The sequence below is a fragment of the Moschus berezovskii genome, chromosome 11 (assembly GCF_049115385.1).
Source record: "Moschus berezovskii isolate FMDL1 chromosome 11, NW_MosBer_1.0, whole genome shotgun sequence".
NCBI classification, from domain to species: domain Eukaryota; kingdom Metazoa; phylum Chordata; class Mammalia; order Artiodactyla; family Moschidae; genus Moschus; species Moschus berezovskii.
This window is the reverse complement of record NC_142470.1, coordinates 62,722,600-62,742,126: the sequence shown is the minus strand read 5'-3', so window position 1 is coordinate 62,742,126 and position 19,527 is coordinate 62,722,600. Positions and strand designations below refer to the sequence as shown.

The 19,527-nt window shown below is 46.0% G+C and overlaps 2 protein-coding genes across 4 annotated transcripts in view; both read right to left on the bottom strand.

Annotated features, from left to right (window-relative positions):
- GCC2 (GRIP and coiled-coil domain containing 2) overlaps nt 1-4,579 on the bottom strand; it is a 35,132-nt gene extending 30,553 nt beyond the window's left edge. The window contains exons 1-4 of one of the 3 annotated variants that reach the window (XM_088841390.1): nt 4,502-4,579; nt 3,857-4,406; nt 2,878-2,962; nt 1,728-1,792 (exon numbers count right to left, since the gene is read on the bottom strand). In XM_088841390.1, coding sequence (XP_088697516.1) covers nt 1,728-1,792; nt 2,878-2,914 — 102 coding nt within the window. In that variant the 5' untranslated portion in view covers nt 2,915-2,962; nt 3,857-4,406; nt 4,502-4,579. Of the gene's footprint in view, nt 1-1,727; nt 1,793-2,877; nt 2,963-3,856; nt 4,407-4,501 lie in introns of those variants that run through there. The other 2 variants (XM_088841389.1, XM_088841391.1) reach the window with 2 other exon arrangements.
- Nucleotides 4,580-7,971: 3,392 nt separating this feature from the next.
- Nucleotides 7,972-19,069, bottom strand: LOC148776169 (sulfotransferase 1C4-like). Its single transcript, XM_088841388.1, has 7 exons — nt 18,389-19,069; nt 14,745-14,870; nt 13,699-13,796; nt 12,989-13,115; nt 11,643-11,737; nt 10,070-10,250; nt 7,972-9,182 (listed from the first exon to the last, which is right to left on the bottom strand). Exons 1-7 carry the CDS (start codon nt 18,540-18,542, stop codon nt 9,067-9,069), a joined length of 897 nt encoding a protein of 298 aa, XP_088697514.1. The 5' UTR covers nt 18,543-19,069; the 3' UTR covers nt 7,972-9,066.
- Between the last annotated feature and the right edge of the window lie 458 nt (nt 19,070-19,527).

Sequence of the window (19,527 nt, the reverse complement as noted above, 5' to 3'; positions counted from 1 at the left end):
GTCACTCAGTCTTGTCCGACTCTTTGCAACTCCACGGACTGTAGCTTGCCAGGTACCTCTGTCCATAGGGATTCTCCAGGCAAGAATACTGGAGTGGGTTGCCATCCCCTCCTCCAGGGGAGCTTCCCAACCCAGGGATCACATGCAGGTCTCCTGTATTGCAGGCAGATTCTTTACCATCTGAGCCACCAGGAAAGCCCTAATTAATTACTGGGTTGGCCACAAAGTTTGTTCGGGCTTTTCTGTAAGATGTGATGAAAAACTGGAATGAATTTTGTGGCCAACCTTGGCTATTAATAATCAGGAAAATACGTAATGACCAAATAAAATCATTCAGTTCAGTTCAGTTTGGTTCAGTCGCTCAGTCATGTCTGACTCTTTGCAACCCCATGAATCACAGCACGCCAGGCCTCCCTGTCCATCACCAACTCCCGGAGTTCACTCAAACACATGTCCATCGAGTCGGTAATGCCATCCAGCCATCACATTCTCTGTCATACCCTTCTCCTCCCACCCCCAATCCTTCCCAGCATCAGAGTCTTTTCCAAGATTCAGAAATGCTTAAACCAATCTGTACATTACAAATCCAAATGTTATTTGTGCACACCATTCAGAATTCATTTACTGTTTTTGCTAAGTAAAGAACAAAATGGCAGTACGAGGTGTACACAAGGATTTAAAGACTCCTTGAAATAACTTCCTGGGAGCCCCTCGATTGTCCACCACTCCCAAGCTGGGAGAATAAGACAATATATAATCAAAAGACTAGACAGACAGCAAGACTCAAATTACAAACATGGAAAAGCAAGAAAAAAAATTATTGCAGAGCTTTCAGAAGCAAAGAAACTTTAAAGACTGTGAGGCCAAGTGGGGGAAGGAAAAGCATTTAATTAGCATTAAGGGCACGTGAAGGCTTCCCTGGTGACTCAGTGGTAAAGAAACCTCCTGCCAATGCAGAGGTCTTGGGTTTGATCCCTGATCCAGAAAGATCCCACACGCTTTGGAGCAACTAAGCCCCTAGGCCACAACCAATGATCCATGAGTCCATGTGCCACAACTACTGAAGTCCACACACTACAGAACCCGTGCTCTGCAACAAAAGCCACTGCAATAAGAACTGCATGCATCACAACAAGAGTACAACCGCTCCACAACTAGAGAAAGCCCGAGCGGCAACAAAGACCCAGCACAGTCAAAAATGAACAGATAAATGTTCAAAATTATTTTAAAAATAAGGACCTATGAGTAAGAATAAGCAACTCAGGTTTTTAAACAAGGAATAACAAGATAAAAACAATATTCTGTGATCTGACAAGAGTATGTAGAACTAAGAAGAGAGAGCGAGTCCAGTTACAGGGTCATCAAGGTAGGTGTGCTCCACAAGGATGACATGAAGTGCTTCACAAAGAGCCCTGGAAATGGAGAGACTCCTCAAAGTCCTGCTCGGGGCTGGGTTCCTCATGGGCAAGGGACGAGCAGGACTGAGACCAAGGCAGCAAGCATTAAGGACAGAGTGAGTGGGATGCAGAGGACAGAAAGTGACAGCAGGTTAGAACAGAAAGGGCAGCAGAGCTCATCCACCTCTCTCCACGCACTCAACCAGAGAGATGGAGCATGTAACCTTGGACAGGAGCAGCTGACAGCCCTCAGGAAATCCAAATTATCATCGGGCATCTCATCTAAGAAAACAAACAAAAATCAAAGCGACACTCACACTGTGTTCTTACCTTAATGATGTCAGCTCCTCCAGCAACCAGCTTTGACTTCAATTCTTCAACTTCTTTCTCCAACTCTAAACAATTATGAAAAAATTTAAAAAAGATACTAGTTCAGAAATGAAGAAGGAATTACTGGCTAAAGTGAGAAGTACATTCTTTAAAAAAAAAAACAAAACAGAAACACTATAAATTGTTAATACTTTTTAAGAAACAGCACATATTTTTGAGAAAGAATATTACGTTCACTAGCATTTCCTTTTGTTTCCCTTTTTATCATGGAAAACTACAAATTAAAAAAACTAGAGAGAATAGTATGATTCTATGCTCCATCATCTTGGCTTAATACTGACTAAATGAGCAATATTATTTTATCCCAACCTGTCTTTACTTCCTCAACTCTTCTCTTATGCAACCTGACATTGCTGAAGCAAATCTCAGACATTATTTCAGCTGGAAATAACTTCTTTCTGTATAATCTCAGGGCAACAACTAATCTCATATTAAACATACACGTTAATCTATTTCATCATCCATGTCCAGATCTGGTGCCTACACATTTCCAAATAAATTACTCTCTTTATCATAAGTGGATCCAACCTTTGAAAACTTTGGCTTTCAGACTAGGCAGTTAAGTCACTGCAAAGAGCTCACCCACACATATTACAAAAGGAAACTAACACCTAATCTTTGTAGAATATAAAGAAATAGAAACTGAATAGGGAATCAAGCAATTTCAGTAAATATGCTTCAGAAATCCAGGAAGAGAAGTCTTTTATTGCTTTATTTAGGGCCTTTTTTTAAAAACTTGCTTGGGCTCAGAACCTCACGTCTCTAACATATCAACTGCCAACTCTAGGAAAAAATGCCTTATTCAGAAGAATATACAATCCACGCGAGTTTGAAAAAAATGTGCTTAACTTTAACACACTATTTCTTAAAATCCTCCTCCCTGACCTTTTTAATTAATTCAAAGGTAACAGCAGTTTAGGCTTATGAGATAATAATATCAAAACAAGTGGTTAGAATATTAAGTAAGATTCCACTACTCTAATATTTTTGGATTCACTGATAAAACAAGCCAGTGTACTATTAAAAAACTAGTATTTGCAACCATGATTAAACAAGACTGTGGTCAAGATAAGTGTTTTCAACCCAATACCTGTACATCTCAATTTTGTTTTCTGTATTAGCATCATCTGCTTCTTGGCAAACTTGATAAGATCTTCCTTGGGCAAGGCTTCCAACTGGAAGATGCAGATATATTACCAACTTGTTATAATTCACGTTTCTACTATACCACAAAAAGAAACATGAAGTCTAACTAAATATTAAAAGAAAAAATCCTACCTGAATATTTATATAAACCAAATACCACATTTTTTAATATTCACTTCAATCAGGCAAGTCTGACTCTTTGCAACCCCAGGGACTGCAGCACATCAGGCCTCCCTGTCCATCATCAACTCCCAGAGTTTACTCAGACTCATGCCCATTTAGTCAGTTATGCCATCCAACCATCTCATCCTCTGTTGTCCCCTTCTCCTGCCTTCAATCTTTCCCAGCATCAGGGTCTTTTCTAATCAGTCAGTTCTTCGCATCAGGTGGCCAAGGTATTGGAGTTTCAGCTTCAGCTTCAGCATCAGTCCTACCAATGAATATTCAGAACTGATTTCCTTGAGGATGGACTGGCTGGATCTCCTGTCCAAAGGACTCTCAAAAGTCTTCTCCAAAACCACAGTTCAAAAGCATCAATTCTTCGGCGCTCAGCTTTCTTTACAGTCCAACTCTCACATCCATACATGACTACTGGAAAAACCATAGGTTTGACTAGATAGATCTTTGTTTTTTAAGATCAGCAAATGCAAGTTTAACTCAGTAATTATTAGTTAAGCAACTACAATGAAATGTAAAAATACCGCACACACCCTCTTGCTACAGAATATCCTTGTTACAGATTAAGACATTTTCTTTGATTTCTTTAACTGCAAAATCAAGGAAGTGGGACTAACTCTACTTAAGGTTCCTTAGTTGTGTGAAACTTTCTTCCTATTCAAGGCAGAAAGAAGCCTCTGGCCACAGAAAGCACGTTAAGCCCTAATTACAGAAACAAGATGAATCAGGACGCATTTAGGATTTACCTGAAAAATGAGTGAAAGTTACTTAGCGCCTGTGGGCTCAGTATTCTAATGGTAAAGCTGGGATCACAGTATTTAACTCCGGGTCACCGTGAAGCTTCCGGGAACACAGAGTTTGGACGACTGTCTGAAACTCAGGCAGAGCAGGAAACCTCGGTACCAAGTCCCCATCTCTGGACCGACCCCCGCCCATGCCACGGGGGTGACCTGCGTCCGCCTCAGAGGAGGCGCCGGCAGGACCGAGCCCCCGACGCCGCCCGCCCGCCCGTCTGGCTTGGTCCGGTCACCGTTCGGACCTCAGAAACCAGACTGTTTCGTTGAACGTTTGGAAACTGTGGAATCTCAGAGGCACGCTGACCCGGGGCAGCAAGGAAAGTCAGGCTTCACGCCAGCGAACTCCGAGGAAGCCCCTGACCACTCAGGCCCGGACCCCGAGGAAAGCTGTCCCCCAGGCGGTCCCCTCCCGGTGGGACCCGCCTCTCAGACGTCTCTTCACCTTAGACTTCCCGGTCCCGGGAGCGGCCGGCGAGGCCACCCCGTCGTGAACAGGCTCCTGCAAAACACAACGAAAGTCGGCCGGTCACGGGCGGCCGTGCAGACCCCGGCAGGCGGGGAGGTGGTCCCTCGGCCCCCAACCCCTCGCTTTACCTCCATGGTCGCCCGCAGCCCGCACTTCCAAGCCGCGCCTCCCACGGACCGCCGCCTCGGGTTAAAGGTCGCGCTTCTCCGCCGGCCCCGCCCCCGCGTCTCCACGGCCACGGCCCCGCGGCGCTCGCGCTTCCGCTTCCGCCTCGGGTGGTGGCTTCCCGCACGCCCCGCCCCGCCCCGCCCCACCAGGCCCGCCCTCGAGGAGGCGGGGCGGGAGGGCGGTCCTCGGGGCGGGGCGGGGCGGGGCGGGGCGCACGGGGGGCGGGGCCCTGTGCCCCACGAGGGTGTGGGGACGGGGGGCTCTCCTGGGAGGGTCAGGCACTGCGCAGCTCGGCGGGCTGCGGCGGCCGCCCTAGTCACATTCTCTTCACTTGTTCACGTTCCTGTCCTGTCCCTTCTCCTGCCGCATCTTCTGTCCGCTTTCCTGTCCGTTGTCTGTCCCATCACCTGTTCTCATGCCCTGTCCCTTCACCTGTCCCATCTCCTGTCCCCTCAGCTGTCCCTATTCCTGTCCCCTTTCCTGTCCACTCTCTGGTCCCCTCACTACTCCCATCTTCTCTCTCCTGCCCTGATTCAGATGCTATTACTTTTTCGAAGCAAGCAACTTCTGCTTGGTTTCTGAAGTTTCCTCATGGCCCTCTGTGAAGACTGACAATCATATTAGGATCTCAGGAGTATACGCCTATCCCTTAGATAATTATCTTTAACCCATCGAATTCTACGCATATCTCAGAGTGCGTTGTTCACAGGCCTTAAAGACTTCTTGTTTCCATTCACATGAAATAAACCAGACACAGAGACATTTGTCCAGCTGAAAGAACTTATAAGAAACCACAGCTATAGTCTCATTTCTTTACCTATTTCAGATTGAGTTTTAGGTCTCCTCATTTCAGATGATCTATTATTATAGGATTGAATTTGGGTGGGGTTCAGAATAAGGGGACTGGTGTGTTTAGGTGGATTCATCTCTAATGTGTCAGAAAAGCAGTGGCTTCAGGACCTTCTCCTGCTACTTGAGAATATGGTGTTTTTAGTTGTTTTTTTTTTAAAGCATCATCTGAAGCCTGAGACTTCCCAGGTGGCACTAGTGGTAAAGAACCCGCCTGCCAATGCAGGAGACAAAAGAGATGTGGGTTCAATCCCTGGGTCAGGAAAATCCCCTGGAGAAGGGCATGGCAACCCACTCCAATATTCTTGCTTAGAGAATCCCATGGACAGAGGAGCCTGGCAGGCTACAGTCCATGGGGTTGCAAGGAGTCAGACACGACTGAAGCAACTTAGCACGTACACAGGAAGCCTCGGATACAGTCAGAGGAGGCAGGTGATCCAGGCCAGGGTCTCTTAGGTACAGTTGCTCCCTCTCTGCCTATTTCCAGATAACTGGCAAAGAAACTGGGCACAGGTAATTCAAGCGCAAGGGAAGATTCCAGACACCATGGTCCCTAGGCGGGGTGGTTCCTCTGGGCGAGGATAGCAGGTCAAAACAGCCATGTGCTAGACTGGCCACTAGAGGGGGCAAGGAGGTCAGCATGGCGCTTCCCACTGGCTCAGAGACCCAGGAGGTCATCCTGTGGTCCCAGTTGGTTGTTACAGACTGTGGGTTGGGCTAGAGCAGGAACAGCTAAAGTGTGTGTGTGCGTTTGCGTGTGTGTGTTGCGAGTGCAGGCTGATGCTGTGTACTGGCTCATTCAGTCCGCACAGTAACAAAGCATCTTCTGCGCACCTAGTTCTCTGCTGGGGGAAGTACAACTGTGATTGAGAGAAAAAAAGGTCTCCTTGCTGGACTAGTGGTAGAGACAGACAATAAGCATGGAAACCGTTAATTTAACAGACGTATGAGTTATGGAGAAAGGGATGCGATGCTACATAATGGGATCTGTTTCATTTTCATTTAAAATTTTTACTTTCTAACAATAATTGTATATATGTCATTGTGTATCTTTATGGTGTACAGGGCTTCCCTGGTGGTCCAAATGGTAAAGAATCTGCCTTCAATGCAGGACACCTGAGTTAGACAACTGGGTCGGGAAGATCCCCTGGAGTAGGAAATGGCAACCCACTCCAGTATTCTTGCCTGGAGAATTTCATAGACAGAGGAGCATGGGGTTGCAAACAATCAGAGATGACTGAGCGACTTTCATTTACTTTACTTATAAGGTGTACATGATCATTTGATATATGTATACACAGCAGAGTGATTACTACCATCAAGCTAATTAACATCTTCTCCACATTTTATGTGTATGATGAGAGCATCTGAAATGTACTCTCTTAGCAATTTCCAGTTTTCAGTACTTTTTTTTTTTGGCTGCGCAGAGAGGGTTGCTGGATGTTAATTCCCCTACCAGGGAGGGAACCCAGACTAACAACAGCAAAACACGGAGTCCTAACCACTGAACCACCAGGGACTTCCCAGTACAGTCTAATTAACTATAGTTATCATGCTGGACGCCAGATCTCTAGATTACTTGTCCTACATAACTGCAGCTTTGTGCCCTTTGACCGATATTCCTATACCCACCCCACCTCACCTCCAGTCCCCAGTAACCACAGTTCTGCTTTATGCCTCTACATATTCAATTTTAAAAATTTTTAATTTTTTAAAAATGTGACAGTTTATTATTTTCATTTAAGTAATATTTCAGTGTAATAGTCTAAGCATTTAAAAATGTAATTCTTTTGAAAACAATACAGACTATTTATGTAAACCCAAGGTTATAAACTGAAAATGACCAGATTTAAAAAAATTTTTTAATTGTAGTTGACCTACAATATTGTATTAGTTCCAGGTGTTCTGTGTAGTGATCTGACATTTATATACATTGAGGATTGATCACCACAATAAGTCTAGTAACCATCTGTTACCTTATAAAATTATTGCAATATTGACTATATTCCCTATGCTGTATATTACCATCTGTACCTGTGAGTCTGTTTCTGTTTTTGTTTTTTAGTTTCTACATGTAAGTGAAACAATGTGGTTTTTGTCTTTGATTATTTCACTTAGTGTAAAATCTTCTAGGTCCATCCATGTTGTCACAAATGATAAGATCACATTTTTTATGCCTGAGTAATATTCCATCACACACACACACACACACACACACACGCCAAATCTTATTTATCCATTCATCTGCCAATGGACATTTAGGTTTCTGTGTTTTTGCTATTGTAAATGGTGCTGCTATGAACATTGGGGTACTTTCAAATTTTAAATAATTTAAGTAACTACATGCAGCTAGTGGCTAACACAGTAAGCTCTAGAAGATAACTGGTATAGGACTACTTAGAATATAAGAAGTTGGCTTTTTGCATTTCCTTGACTGACAGAGTATTTCAGTTACTTAGTTCTCAGTTCTTGCCGTTTGGTGTGCATTGAAGTATTTAGCAACATCTTTCTCTTGGAGAAAAAAATGAGCAAATGAAAATTTAAATAAGTACAAAAGAGACAATGCAGACCTGTAAGAGATTTAATGATACACTTTAATCTTAATCACATAAGAATGAAAGACTTCCAAAGAGCAGATGCAGTACTGGCTGGAAGATGGAAGGCCTGTGCTGGTTAGTGAACTTGCTATTTATGTTTTAAACTGGTGGGGAGAAAGGAAAGGAAACGTCTGGAGAAGGTGGGATGACAGTAAAACCAGTTGGGGTGGGGAGGAGCCTGCGAGATGCGGTTGGACCCGGCGAGGTGGCTCTCTGCTGGAGTTAGGAGGGGGTTTGGCAGCACGAAATCCAGCTGGCGGGCAGTTTGGAAGGTAAGTCAACCCATGTTATAAGGTAAGTCACCCATGTATCTGCCTTTGAATCGATGGCTAAAAATGCTTGGGATGTACCTGTAAGCAGCAAACATTCAGAATCATCAAAAGATTCTGAGCTAAAGAGAAACGTAATGAGTCTTGTTGTGGGAAAAGAAGTTTGGCAGATATACGATGAACAGAGAAACAAGTTATGTAGCTTATAGGCAAGGGAGAGGCTTCTGAACCAGAAGGGTGGCTGCAGAGGTAAGACATCTTGGAAGTACACTGACAGGTATTGCTGATGGATTAGAACACAGTTGAGGAGGGGCTAGAGAGAGGTGGGATGGGTTGCCTGGGAGTGGGAGGGGAGAAATGCAGAGGCAGAGGTGAGGGACGGGGGTAGAGGCACTGAAGGAAGAAGCCTGGAGTGAATGAGAACGTTTCAGGGGAAAACAGTCACCTGATGATGGTTACTTGGCTACCAAGAATAGTAACTATTGACACATGTTAGTGCTGTATTTACAAATTTGCTTAAACCAACACTTAATCTGAAAACTTTAGTATATTCTTTTGTGATGACCAGAGCATATTTAACATGTTCACATGCATGTGGTCTGTAGAAGACTGATGCATCATGATCATTAGCAAGGATGCCAGGGTTGTAAGTCTCCGCCTTCCACCTGGCCCCAACCTCTGTTAGCTCCATCTTTTTTTAGGGTGAACAGAAGCAGACACAAGAAGCACTAGTCCAGCCAACCTGAATTCAATACCACGGGTTCAGGGTAATCAACTTTTACACCAATTAAATCTGGTGCTTTTTCTTCCTTATGAGAATCGAAAGTGGAGTGTTAGAGTGGTGTCAGCCATGTTCTTTCTGTAATCATCATCAAATCTCTCGTTCTGGGCCACGGTGAAGTGGTTCTTCCAATCCCCGACGACCCCTGAAACAGTCATGGTGGGGAGTCAGTACTGTGGTGGGAGTGGAGTCGGGGGGTGTAGGGGAAGGGGTGCTGGGAGGGGTGGTTCTTTCCTGCTCTTGTATGAGGAGTTCTACCCCGGAGACATTCCTCTGGTTGGCCCTGTAGGGTCTCCTCCAGGAGGGAGGAAGGATCACCTCTCTGGTTTGTGGGTCGGGAGATGGCAAGGTTGTGTGAGCAGCAAGGCTGAGGGCCACTCCTGTGTGTCCTTCCTGCCCATCGAAGCAAGGTCTGTGCTAACATGATGTTGCCCGCAGAACAAGCACGGCCTGCTAGTGGAGGGACTGCACATGCCGTTTTGAGAAAGGAGGATTCCCCCCAATTCTCCAGTTGCAATCCCTGTTACCTTTCCCAGGCTGATTTCTCTCCATACTATCATCTATTATCCTGCATATTTTTTCATTTGCTTCCTTGTTTATGACTAGAATATAATTTCCACAAGGGCTGGCACTTTTCTGTGTTTTCTTCACTGCTCTGAACATTACCTAGAACACAGCCTGTCACACAGTAGCCACTTGGAAAGTAGTTTTGAATGAATGGACCTTTCTGACAGCCTGGAACTCTCTATAAAGTGGATCCTTTGCTCCATCTGACTCGATTCTCTGTCTTTTCACCTTATCAGCCAGAACTCCAGAGGGAACAGGTGGATAAGCAGTTGACCTAGACACCAAACCTCACTTTCCACTTGTGGCTGAACGTTAATTTCATCTGTGGTTTCTTAAATTGTTCTTTTCCCAGAATCCTTCATTATCAATCTTATTTTTCTTTTCTATAGAAAGGAAACTCCCCCAGAGACTATGAAATATTGGACATTTCCTTTAGGATTATGGCCAAAAGGAAACATTGAAAACCTTTTCTCATGAATGGAGAAATCAGGTGGTTCATGAATTCAGCCGGAATTGACGTGTAGTTTGCCATCGGGTTCTGCTTCATGACGCTAAATGAAGTGTGGTGAACAATTTTATCCAGAACTTTATCATCTAAGCTCTTTCCAATAAATTCTGCCAGCTTCTGAATTTCATTCTTTGGGTTCTATGAGCAGAGTCAAAAGAAAAGACTTGGTATAAGATAATGAATATCAATGAATAATAGTCTTAAAAGAATATTGAAATGAATTAATAATAGTAATCAGTAACATGCCACAAGTTAAATTTTTAAAAATCATATCTCATGAATGTTCAGCTTTTCAGAAATGACTCGTTTAGATGTGGTGACTCATACTGTTCTCTGTATTGCTGCTGCTGCTAAGTCGCTTCAGTCGTGTCCGACTCTGTGCGACCCCATAGATGGAAGCCCACCAGGCTCCCCTGTCCCTGGGATTCTCCAGGCAAGAACACCAGAGCGGGCTGCCATTTCTTCTCCAATGCGTGAAAGTGAAGTCGCTCAGTTGTGTCTGACTCTCAGCAACCCCATGGACTGCAGCCCACCAGGCTCCTCCGTCCATGGGACTTTCCAGGCAAGAGTACTGGAGTGGGGTGCCATTGCCTTCTCTGGTTCTCTGTATTAACTGGAGCCTTTACACTGTTCTTGCTCTAACATGTCAACTGAGTCATGTCGGTAAGATGCTCAAAACACAGTGACCTGGAATGCGTGGGACATGCTCCACGGAGCAATATGTCCAGGGTCAGGTCCAAATGTCCTGCTCCAGCCCATCTGATAAATGCCCCCGGGGGAGGCACTGAGCTGATGCTGAGAGCAGACGTCACAGAGGCTTCGGGGACCTGGCCACATTTCCTGCTTCTGTCTGTGATGAACCTTTCAAAAATCAGGCTTTCGGTTACGAATCCAAGAACAGAGATTGTCATTCTGTACAGACCCAGTGGAGTCACCAAAGTGCTGGGTAGATGACCATTTACCATTAACTCTCATGACACCACCTCCTTCAGTCCTGATAGCATCTCTTGGAGTGTATATTACTATCTCCTCTCTAGTGACTTCTAACATCAAAAATTCCTAGATGTCAAACATCTTCACAAAGAAGAATTGTCAGCAAGCAGTAAGCCAGAACTTGGGTTTGAGAATCCATAGTGTTTCCCACTGCACCAAATTTCTTAAACTGTTCTTGAAACTCTGTCATTCCTCTGCACTAATGAAAAAAAACAAAATGTACTAGAAAATTTTCCCCTTCTGATGGGAATTTTAAAATGCACACCACAAGGTGGGAGAAAAGGTATCACTCATGTTTGCCATCCTCTGCCTGTAAGGAAAAGGTGTCCCACAGCCCAGCGTTCTAGGAAGCTCAGGTGAGACTGTGATATGGAAACTCATGATGTGCCAGGTGCGCTGTGATAGGTGGATGGGGCAGTCAGTGAAACGCAGCATCTCCTGTGCCCGATTGCAATCTGAGGGTCCCTGAGGGGTGCACACTTTGCAACTGAAGCATTTATGGTCAAATGGGGACTCATTAGGTGGCCTGGTCCTCACCTCCTTCATGTCCTCGTAGAAGAGGTAGAGGATGCGGTGCTGGTCCTTGGCGTGCCACCAGCCCTTCACGTGGTCGTACCAGGAGCCCCAGCACACTGTAGGATGGGACCAGAAACAGGGCAGTGAATCACAGAAACCCAGTGACAGGTACACCCCCTACCACCACCCCTGCCCCAGGAGGAGGATCCTGAAGGGAGGGAGGAGGTCACCCTGGCGATTCCTTCATGGTAAAGCCAGCTAAGGGAAATCAGTCCTGAATATTCATTGGAAGGACTGATGTTGAAGCTGAAACTGCAATACTTTGGCCAATACTGATGTGAAGAGCTGATTCATTTGAAAAGACCCTGATGCTGGGAAAGATTGAAGGCAGGAGGAGAAGGGGATGACAGAGGATCAGATGGTTGGATGGCATCACCAACTCAATGGGCATGAGTCTGAGTAAACTGGGAGTAGGTGATGGACAGGGAGGCCTGGCGTGCTGTAGTCCATGGGGTCGCAAATAATCGGATACGGCTGAATGACTGAACTGAACTGAAAGCCAGCATGAGCCCCTGCTGTTCTCAGAAACTGACACCTTTTTTGTAGAGTGCTTGAGGAAAAGGTTGGCTTGAAGCTCAACATTCAGAAAACAAAGATCATGGCATCTGGTCCCATCACTTCATGGGAAATAGATGGAAAAACAGTGAAAACGGTGTCAGACTTTATTTTTTTGGGCTCCAAAATCACTGCAGATGCTGATTGCAGCCATGAAATTAAAAGACGCTTGCTCCTTGGAAGGAAAGTTATGACCAACCTAGACAGTATATTAAAAAGCAGAGACATTACTTTGCCAACCAAGGACCGTCTAGTCAAGGCAATGGTTTTTCCCGTGGTCATGTATGGATGTGAGAGTTGGACTGTGAAGAAAGCTGATCGCCGAAGAATCGATGCTTTTGAACTGTGGTGTTGGAGAAGACTCTTGAGAGTCCCTTATACTGCAAGGAGATCCAACCAGTCCATTCTAAAGGAGATCAATCCTGGGTGTTCATTGGAGGGACTGATGCTAAAGCTGAAACTGCAATACTTTGGCCACCTCATGTGACGAGTTGACTCACTGGAAAAGACTCTGATGCTGGGAAAGGTTGGCGGCGGGAGGAGAAGGGGACGACGGAGAATGAGATGGCTGGATGGGATCACCGACTCTGTGGACATGAGTTTGAGTGAACTCCGGGAGTTGGTGATGGACAGGGAGGCCTGGCGTGCTGTGATTCATGGGGTCGCGGAGAGTTGGACACGACTGAGCGACTGAACTGAACTGACTGAACTGAACTGAGGATTTTGAGACAGGATGGAAACTAAGTGCTCACCTTTCCCAGCCAGAAAATTCTCAAAGTATTCTTCCCAGGTGCCTGGAGCAGGAAGGATTCTATTCATCCTGTGGAAGTGGTAATAAGACACCATGTTGTCCTTGGGATTCCTGGCTACGTAGATCATCTAGGAGCGGAGAGAGGAAGGGGAGAAGCAAAACCAGGATTAGAACAGCAGACAATGATGTGAGGGTGGGCATATTCCACACAGGTGGGTTTTTGCTGATGCTGTGTTTCTGTGCTGTGGCTTTTGTGGGAGGTGGAAAGGATTCATGTCCATCTTCGTATTGATGATATGTGACCAGTGGACTTTTTGTTTCTGTTTTTAATTTAACAAGTGACGTGTTTTAAGAGGAAATTGAAGACCAGTCTGAGGTCCTTCTAAGGGGCCAACTCTGCATTCCTTTGGCTCCCTGCTGCTACTGCTGCTGCTGCTAAGTCGCTTCAGTCGTGTCCGACTCTGTGAGACCCCATAGACGGCAGCCGACCAGACTCCCCCGTCCCTGGGATTCTCCAGGCAAGAACACTGGAGCGGGTTGCCATTTCCTTCTCCAATGTGTGAAAGTGAAAAGTGAAAGTGAAGTCGCTCTGTTGTGTCCGACTAGTAGCGACCCCAAGGACTGCAGCCCAACAGGCTCCTCTCTCCATGTGATTTTCTAGGCAAGAGTACTGGAGTGGCTTGCCATTGCCTTCTCCATTTGGCTCCCTACCTTACAGTTTTTCTCCAGGAGAGATGGTGGAAGCAAGTGGAAGGGGAGGTGTGTCTTCAACATCCGAGGGGAGGTCATTGCATTCGCTTGTTCCAAGCCTGTGAAATCAGTTTTCAAAAACTTTCCATTATTTTTCTCCATTTGCTTCAGAAACTTGCTGCCCCATTTTTACTACATTAGGAACACTCCAGACCACCTGTAACTCTCTGTGGCTTTCAAATGAGAGAAGAGGGTTTTGGCTAGTTTTTGTTTTTGCCACATAGTTTGTGGGATTCTAGTTCCCCAGCCGGGATTGAACTCATGCTCCCTGCAGTGAGAGCATCATCTTAACCTCTGGCCCCCAGCAAAGTCTCTAGAACAGCTTTAACCATAACAATAAACCAAATAAAAAGAACCTAAAAAATTCAAACCCTTCCACCATAAAATTATCTTACCTAGACTCATCTTTGTGGAATGAATTTAATTTCTAATTGGAGAATCAAAACTTACTTTTATTTTAAAACTTTTAAAATATTTATTTTAATTTTAATATTTGTTTATATTTATTTGGCTGCACCAGGTCTTAATTGTGGGATGTTCATTCCAGTTTCTCCGACCAGGGATTGAACCCAGGTCCCTTACATTGAGAGCTTGGAATCTTAGACACTGGAGCACTAGGTAAGTCCCTTAACTTACTTTTGTATGAACAGAAACTCAATTAGAAAATGTCTGAAGTACAGCCATGCCCAGACAGTGAAAAAGAGTCCCGAAGTCCATTGATGGTGGTTTGAACACCTGGGATCCTGGAAGGGCTGCTGTGCTTAGTCACTCAGTCATGTCCACCAGGCTCTTCTGTCTGTGGAATTCTCCAGCCAAGAATACTGCAGTGGGTTGCCATTTCCTTCTCTAGGGGATCTTCCCAACCCAAGGATGGAACCCACGTCTCCTGCATTTGCAGGTGGATTCTTTACCACAGCACTACCTGGGCAGCCTGAGAGGGCTGCTGGCTAGTAAAAATTCCGGGGAACGTCTAGACCTGGGGTTGCGTGTGGCCGTGCTGTACTCACCAGATCCCAGGGAAGGGACTATCCACTCGATGAAGGGAAATCGCTCGTGCGTGGGTGCCCTCTGGCTTTGGTCGACATCACCCCCGTTTTGTATCAAGTCCACAATCTCCTGCGTCCACGTTGTTCCTTGTTCCAAGGGTAAGAATAGGAGGCACAGAGGTTATCTCCCGCATTTCTTAGGATGTGAGCAAATGCTTGTTAAAGCAGCTGTGTGAACACTGAAGCCTGCTTTATAGTGGAATTCAGAAAACATCTTTCTTTGTTTACATCTTGTGTTATCACAATATGGATTTTTAGGCAGAGACTCAAGTTTGGAGTGGACATAAGATTCATAAATAGACAGTTCTTTTCTCTGTCACAACCATTCATTAGGGTGGTCATGCTACTGAGTTGGTAACATTGCTCCTTAGAAAGGTGGAGTGGAAGTCTTTCTCACCCAGCTGTGATGTGGGGTCCTCCCTGTGTGATCTTTAGACTGCTTCCCAAGCACACAGCCTGAGGTTGGTACCCAGGAGGCTTTGTTGTGTGTTGGCTAAATGAGTGAGTGATTAGGGTTTAGTCTCTGTGTTCACGCTGTCCTGTTTTCCCTGTAGTCTAGAAAATGCATTTCCTAGGCCCCTTTGCCACCGAGATTCTGAACACCCTAATTTACCTTCTGAGAGTTAAAGGAAGGAGACAGAGGTCTGAGGGTGGCCCCACTGGGTACAAGATGTGTGGAAGCCACTCCACACATCTGGATCAAGCTCGGAGCTCGATCCAGAAGCTGCATCCCCACTACCCCTGGAGGAGGGCTTCTGTCTCCAGTTTCGGTCACTTGTATGGGCCCCATCCTAGTGTTGGGGCTACCACCTACTTTGCAGCCTTGAAGACCTATTGAACCAGACGTTTGACCACGTCCATGGTAGGAGGAGATCAAATAGCAGTGGCATTTTATTTCCTAGATGCTGCTGCTGCTAAGTCGCTTCAGTCGTGTCCGACTCTGTGCGACCCCATAGACAGCAGCCCACCAGGCTCCTCTGTCCCTGGGATTCTCAAGGCAAGAACACTGGAGTGTGTTGCCATTGCCTTCTCCAATGCATGAAAATGGAAATGAAAGTGAAGATGCTCAGTCGTGTCTGACTCTTCGCGACCCCATGGACTGCAGCCTACCAGGCTCCTCTGTCCATGGGATTTTCCAGGCAAGAGTACTGGAGTGGGGTGCCATCGACTTCTCCGATTTCCTAGATGAGTTGGTCTCTAATATTATCTAGCACCAACTCTTCATTACGGGTTAAAGGACCAATATTTCTTTAGCTATCAACTCAAAGTTAGAGTCATTTGTACTAGATTTGTGTGTTTACTGTGAATTTCGGCAGCTTCCTAGGTGGCTCAGTGACAAAGAATCGCCTGCCAAGCAGGAGACGTGGGTTTAATCCCTGGGTTGGGAAGATCCCCTGGAGTAGGAAATGGCAACCCATTCCAGTATTCTTGACTGGAGAATTCCATGGACAAAGGAGCCTGGTGGGCTACAGTCCACGGGGTTTCAAAGAGTCAGACTAAACAACAACTTTGAATTTATAGCCAGGGGGCTAACATTGGGGCAGGTTCCAGTGCAGCTGGAGATTCAAAGTCAGCTGGTCCTTGGGGTCAGAGGTCAGTTGTAAGGAAACATCTAACAGGAGGTTTCCTGTGTGCTGTTTTGGATCTGTCAGGAATTCTCTGTTCCTTATTAATTCCTGAATATTCAGGAATTAAGAGGAGAGGCAAGCCTCTCTCGGGGGCTGAGGAACCCAGGCATTTCCTTCATTAGTTTCTCTATACGGTGATACGTACCCTCTTCCTTTTTGTGAACTATATGGTAAAAGTGACTATTTACAACTCTCCTTCATATGGATGACCTCATGTTTCCTTGATAACTTGTAAGTTTTGATTTTGTCTCTGCTGAAAGTAGCTATCTTGTAAGACAGTATAAATACCTACACAATGTTGACTAAAACGCCTCTGCTCCATCAGAGCTTTGGTCCCCATGTTTTGCTTTCTCTTTCTCCCTCTCTCTCTTTTTCAGGCTAATTCCTGGAGGGTAGAGGCTCTCTGTGTTCACTTTCCTGCCCAGGCTTCTAAGACCCTCTTGAGAAGGCGCTCTGCGCTTTCACCCCATTGAGAGGGCGCCTGAGGCCTTCGTGAACAGAGCAAGCCCCGTGCAGGGGCTTTATTGGCTTTCTGCCTAAACCAAGGAAGATCAGCCTCTTTCTCTCTCCTTTACTTTCTTATCGGTCGACTCCGGATCACCAGGTTCTGGTCCATTAAAGGACCAACAGTCAGTCATTCTACAATGTGTGTATCTCTGCTCAGTCACAGAGTGTTTACTATTCTGCTAAAAATCTAGGTGAAAATCTTTACATCATCTGAGCTTGTTTCTTGTTCCCTTTTATCAACACAGCCTTTATTGGCATATGCAGTTTTCATGACTGATTAAATACTGCATTAGCTGGTAAGTGCTTTTCTTTCTGTTGTTACAGCAACCCATGAAAACGCTAAATGAACTAAACCTTAATGCTCACTTTTGGTAGGTGGAAAAGATGAAAGATTAAGCATTGTGCTGAAATTATGGTGATAGAGTAGAACGGTGAGTGAAATAATGCAGTGAGATGTGATTCCCCACCAGTGGTTACTTTCAGAAACTCACATTTAGAAAATTTTAATTCTGAATAAACTCATGAGAAGTAATATCAGAAAATCAGGGCTGATTTGAAACCAGTTGCCACATGAGTCTAAGGCCCCATCTGCCTGCAGATCCTTTTATCAAATCAATACAGATAAAGTCAAAGGGTGGGTGGAGTGTATGTGTGTGTGCCCATGAGCGAATGTAGCAGAAATTATTGACAGTTATTGATTTTGCAAAGAGCAAATGTATGTGCAGTTGGGGTATGAGCTGAGTACTGTGTTTTGGTCTAACTGTTCAGTTCAGTTCAGTTCAGTTGCTCAGTCATGTCCGACTCTCCGCGACCCCATGAATCACAGCACGCCAGGCCTCCCTGGTCTAACTGTAGATGCACACAAATAGCTGCAGAGAACTCCTCGTCCCGGCTCACCCCCAAATTTACATGATGCAGTGGCTGAGCTCAAGTTTGTCCTGTTTCTACAGTAACTTTGTTAAACTGATTATTGAAATAAGAAAGCAGGTTCACAACATACCACTGGGAGGGTGGAGATGCAGAGAGTAGGTCTGGGACCCTGAGCAGGGGGACTTATGAGTTCAGCCTTGCAGAACATGAGCCCCCTTCTCCACTCACCTGCTTTCCCCACCAGCTGGGGGTTCCCGGTCTGGCTCTGCTGTAAGGTCTGTAACCTGCCCCGGTAACAAGTAAATCAACAAGTCTGGCCCGTTTGTTTCAGACTGTTTGATTTACTATCTTGCAGGGAAGTAAACAACATGTACTTCATAGGAAGTATTAAATTCTTAAGATGTGTGGGTCATTTTAATGTTTTTTGTGTGGTTCCCCCTGCCCCACCCCCGTGATTTGTGTTGGCCGTATCCCTCTGCCCACTCAATGGTTTTCTGCTCAAACCCCGGTGGGTTTCTCAACAGCCTCAGTGCTGCGTCTTGCTTGCTTCTGTCCCTACACCTCCTCCCACCTCCCCTGTCCCTTGTCCCTCATGCCTACCTGCTTTCGGGTACGTAGAAATGAGCAGGTCATCGGGCCTGGCTTGGAAGCTCCAGATCTGATCCCAGGTGTCACAGGTGGGTGTGGGCTGCAGGATGCCTTCCACGTAGTCTACAGCCATGCGACTCGTGCCCTCAGATTTCAAATCCTCCATCTTGTTCAAGGCCAATGTCAGGGGTCAGAAATTTCAGCTCGGGAAAGCGTTACCCTCAGATAGCTCAGAGCTGCGTGCTTGGCGGCTTACAGACAGGGCAGGGCTGAGACCTCAGGCCCTGCCTGGAGTTGGCCGTCGAGGGGCAGCTGGCCTGGCCAGGGAGCGGGAGCTCTGGCTTAGGACTTTGCACACAGCACTTCTAACGAGCTGTAACTGCCTCCCGGAGGGGCAGTGACGTAGCTGCCTAGCCCTCTGCTCTGGGCTGCACCGCGGCTCTCCGCCCCCCAGCCATGTCCTTTGTGCTTTCAGCTGCTTTTCTGTGCCCTTAGCGATGGTTAGGGCCACCTCATTTGCAGTCCTCCTCTGCATTCGCAAAATAATTCACAGATCTCTTCAATTGTTTCTTCTGGGAATTTTAAGCTCATTACAAAGTTGCAGGAAATCTGCAGGTGGTCTCACAAGTTGCAGCGGAGACTCACTCCCTTGAAAGGCTGGAGGGAAGTTTCTGTGCTGCCAACAAGGAGAGCTTAGACCCAACCTCCCAGCACAGATGTGGGGGTAGGGGATCAGCAGTGTTGTTTTTAAGACTGAAATAGAGGTTCCAAGAGGAATGATTCTCTTCCTGTTGTAGGCTGTTTAGTGTCACTATCAGCCCTGGTCTGTTCACAGGCAATAAAACATGTTTGTCCCTTAGAAGCCAAATGGATACGAAAGCCACAGACTTACAGAAGGCACATCCTCTGACTTTTTCTTCCTGGAGTTCACCATCCAGGCTCATGCCGGATCCCACTCCACCCCAACAACGCCTCCCCCCTGCCCCCCAGCCCCCAGCCCCTTGTTCCTAAAAGCCCTGGTGTTTATTTATGCTGCTTGTTCCTTTTCTTGGAATCATTCCTGGCTCCTGCAGTTTGTTTTCTTTTCCCCCTCCTGTTTCCACCACAACCCTTCTTGGCTGACCACTTCAAAAACAAGAGCAATCAAAACA

Bases quoted from the DNA above. Each gene is read 5' to 3' on its own strand.
- LOC148776169 (XM_088841388.1), bottom strand. From the start codon at position 18,542: ATGGAGGATTTGAAATCTGAGGGCACGAGTCGCATGGCTGTAGACTAC. The intron at 13,797-14,744 runs GTGAGTACAGCA...CTGATTTCACAG, and splicing joins AGTCCCTTCCCTGGGATCTG to GCTTGGAACAAGCGAATGCA. The intron at 11,738-12,988 runs GTGAGCACTTAG...CCCATCCTACAG, and splicing joins GAATTTTCTGGCTGGGAAAG to TGTGCTGGGGCTCCTGGTAC.